Genomic DNA, 2,797 nt, shown 5'->3' with positions numbered 1-2,797 from the left:
TAGTACATCTTTGCCACTGTAATCTTCTTTGCCACTGCCCATGATGGCCCGGGTATACGCCAAATCACTTTCCACCAAATTAACATCCCCACTGAGGATGATAATACTCCCAAATTGCTTTGAGTGTAAAATTTTAATGTTCTGGTAAGGTGAGTCTTCGTCATACACCACTTTATCTATGTCGTACTCAACCAGGCGACCATCCGCAGTGGGCCAGTATCTGTCAATGGCCCCTCCTCGAACTATGGGTGGTAATCGCTTTACCCGCTCAGTACTGTCCTGACTCAATTCTTTCATTCTTTCTTCTACTTTGTTCAAAAGACTATCGACTTCTTTGCCTTGTGCGTCGCCGTCGTAGCTCTGAAGATCCAGCAACACCAATCCATGCGGGTAGATTCTCAAATTGGCAAAGCTGCCGTTTTTGTTTATGTACGTCGCTAAATAGCCATGGTCCTGCCAGGTGTGCACTGACTCCGTCATCCCCTGCTCCTGGAAAATGGACTGGAGGCCTTTCAGAATGGTCTCACCATCAGCTTTGGCGCGAGCATGAAGTCGAGGGTGCTGTGCCGTGCTGCTGCCATAGTGAGGCGAGGCCCTGGGCCATGCCTGGGGGAGACGGCCGGAGAGACTGGGGGGGCCGCGCGGCGTGTCAGGCTGCGGCCGGCGGGGAGTGCGCCGCGCCGGGGAGGCCGAGCTTTACCCGTTTTTTAATTGGATTGTTTGTCTTTTTGTTGGTGAGCTCTAAGAGTTCTTTATATAGTCCAGATACTAGACCCTTATCAGATATATGAGTTGCAAGTATTTTCTCCTATGTTGTAAGATGTTTGAAACAGATTTTAAGATAACTGATTTGACAACTGTGTGTACAGGAAAGATTGGAGGAGAAATGAAAGGCAGAAGGACCAACTAGGAAGCCATTGCATTTCTTCAGGTTGCAGTTAACCTGCAAAATAGTAACAGTAGGATAATGCACTCAAAAGATTGTGTACCACAAGTGAAATAAGGAAAAGTCAAAGTGTAATGGATGCGATCAGCCTTATTAGAAGTAGCAAATAACCTGGTGTAGTTTCAGGAAAGTATTATTCTATCAATATATCTAAAGCTGTAGCAGCCTAATCACTTAAAGTAAAATGGTTGAAGCCCTAACACAATCAAACTTTAACCCAATCAATTATAATAAAATGGCTGAAGGGAACAGAAACAGAATCAATTATATTAACTTGGCTGGAGCTGAAACCCAATCAGTTGAATTGCACCTTGTCTTCCTAGAAAGGGTAGATAGTCTGCAGAGAATTACCTCTCTCCAACCAAATAAAAAAAAAGTTGTCACTATTTCTCTTGTGATGTTTAGGGAGGAACATTCCCTGTTTGGCCAAGGGAATATCATATATTTACAAAGGTGAGAGATACAATTCTATTAGCCATCAAAATTATCCAGCTAATTTGAATCACTTGTTCACTAAACAACTTCTAATTATAACATTTGACTTCCAAATTGTCAACTGTTTTCATCAGTCAATAGGATTGCCTAGGCTACTGTAAGTTCTATGTCAAACTATGTAAATCTATGTAAAGTTTTCATTCCAATCCCAAAGAAAGGCAATGCCAAAGAATATTCATACTACTGTGCAACTGCACTCATTTTACACGCTAGCAAGACAATGCTCAAAATCCTCCAAGCTAGGTGTCAACAGAACGTGAACCAAGAACTTCCAGATGGATTTAGAAAAGGCAGAGGAACCAGAGATTAAACTGCCAACATCCATTGGATCATAGAAAAAGCAAGCGAATCCCAGAAAAACATCTACTTTGGCTTCATCGACTATGCTAAAGCCTTTAACTGTGTGGATCACAACAAACTGTGGAAAATTCTTCAAGAGATGGGAATACCAGACCACCTTACCTGTCTCCTGAGAAACCTGTAGGAAGAACAAGAAGCAACAATTAGAACTGGACATCGAACAATGGACTGATTCAAAATCGGGAAAGGAGTATGTCAAGGCTATATATTGTCACCCTGCTTATTTAACTTATATGCAGAGTACATCATGCAAAATGCTGGGCTGGATGACTCACAAGCTGGAATGAAGATTGCTGGGAGAAATATCAACAACCTCAGATATGCAGATGATACCACTCTAATGGCAGAAAGTGAAGAGGAACTAAAGAGCCTCTTAACGAGGATGAAAGAGGAGAGTGAAAAAGTTGGCTTAAAACTCAACATTCAAATAACTAAGATCATGGCATCTGATCCCATCAGTTCAGTTCAGTTCAGTTGCTCAGTCATGTCCAACTCTTTGCAACCCCATGGACTGCAGCACGCCAGGCCTTCCTGTCCATCACCAACTCCCGGAGCCTACTCAAACTCATGTCCATCGAGTCGCTGATGCCATCCAAGCATCTCATCCTCTGTCGTCCCCTTCTCCTCCCACCTTCAATCTTTCCCAGCATCAGGGTCTTTTCAAATGAGTCAGTTCTTAGCATCAAGTGGCCAAAGGATTGGAGTTTCAGCTCTAGCATCAGTCCTTCCAATGAACAGTCAGGACTGATCTCCTTTAGGATGGACTGGTTGGATCTCTTTGCATTCCAAGGGACTTTCAAGAGTCTTCTCCAATACCACAGTTCAAAAGCATCAATTCTTGGGCGCTCAGCTCTCTTTATAGTCCAATTCTCACATCCATACATGGCTACTGGGAAAACCATAGCTTTGACTAGACAGACCTTTGTTGGCAAAGTCTCTGCTTTTTAATATGTTGTCTAGGTTGGTCATAGCTTTTCTTTCAAGGAGCAAGCGTCT

The 2,797-nt window shown here is 43.0% G+C and overlaps 1 protein-coding gene across 1 annotated transcript in view; it reads right to left on the bottom strand.

Annotated features, from left to right (window-relative positions):
• The window catches only part of LOC105001608 (spermine synthase-like), a 4,309-nt gene extending 3,621 nt beyond the window's left edge, over positions 1-688 (bottom strand). Inside the window, 2 exon segments of the mRNA XM_010857979.1 lie at positions 324-542; positions 545-688. Of these exon segments, the coding sequence (XP_010856281.1) occupies positions 324-542; positions 545-581 (256 nt within the window). The 5' untranslated portion in view covers positions 582-688.
• Between the last annotated feature and the right edge of the window lie 2,109 nt (positions 689-2,797).

This window comes from Bison bison, unplaced genomic scaffold (genome assembly GCF_000754665.1).
Source record: "Bison bison bison isolate TAMUID 2011002044 unplaced genomic scaffold, Bison_UMD1.0 scf7180017864383, whole genome shotgun sequence".
Classification (NCBI taxonomy): Eukaryota; Metazoa; Chordata; class Mammalia; order Artiodactyla; family Bovidae; genus Bison; species Bison bison.
Note: the sequence above shows the minus strand (reverse complement) of the source record. Positions and strands in the feature narration are given on the sequence as shown.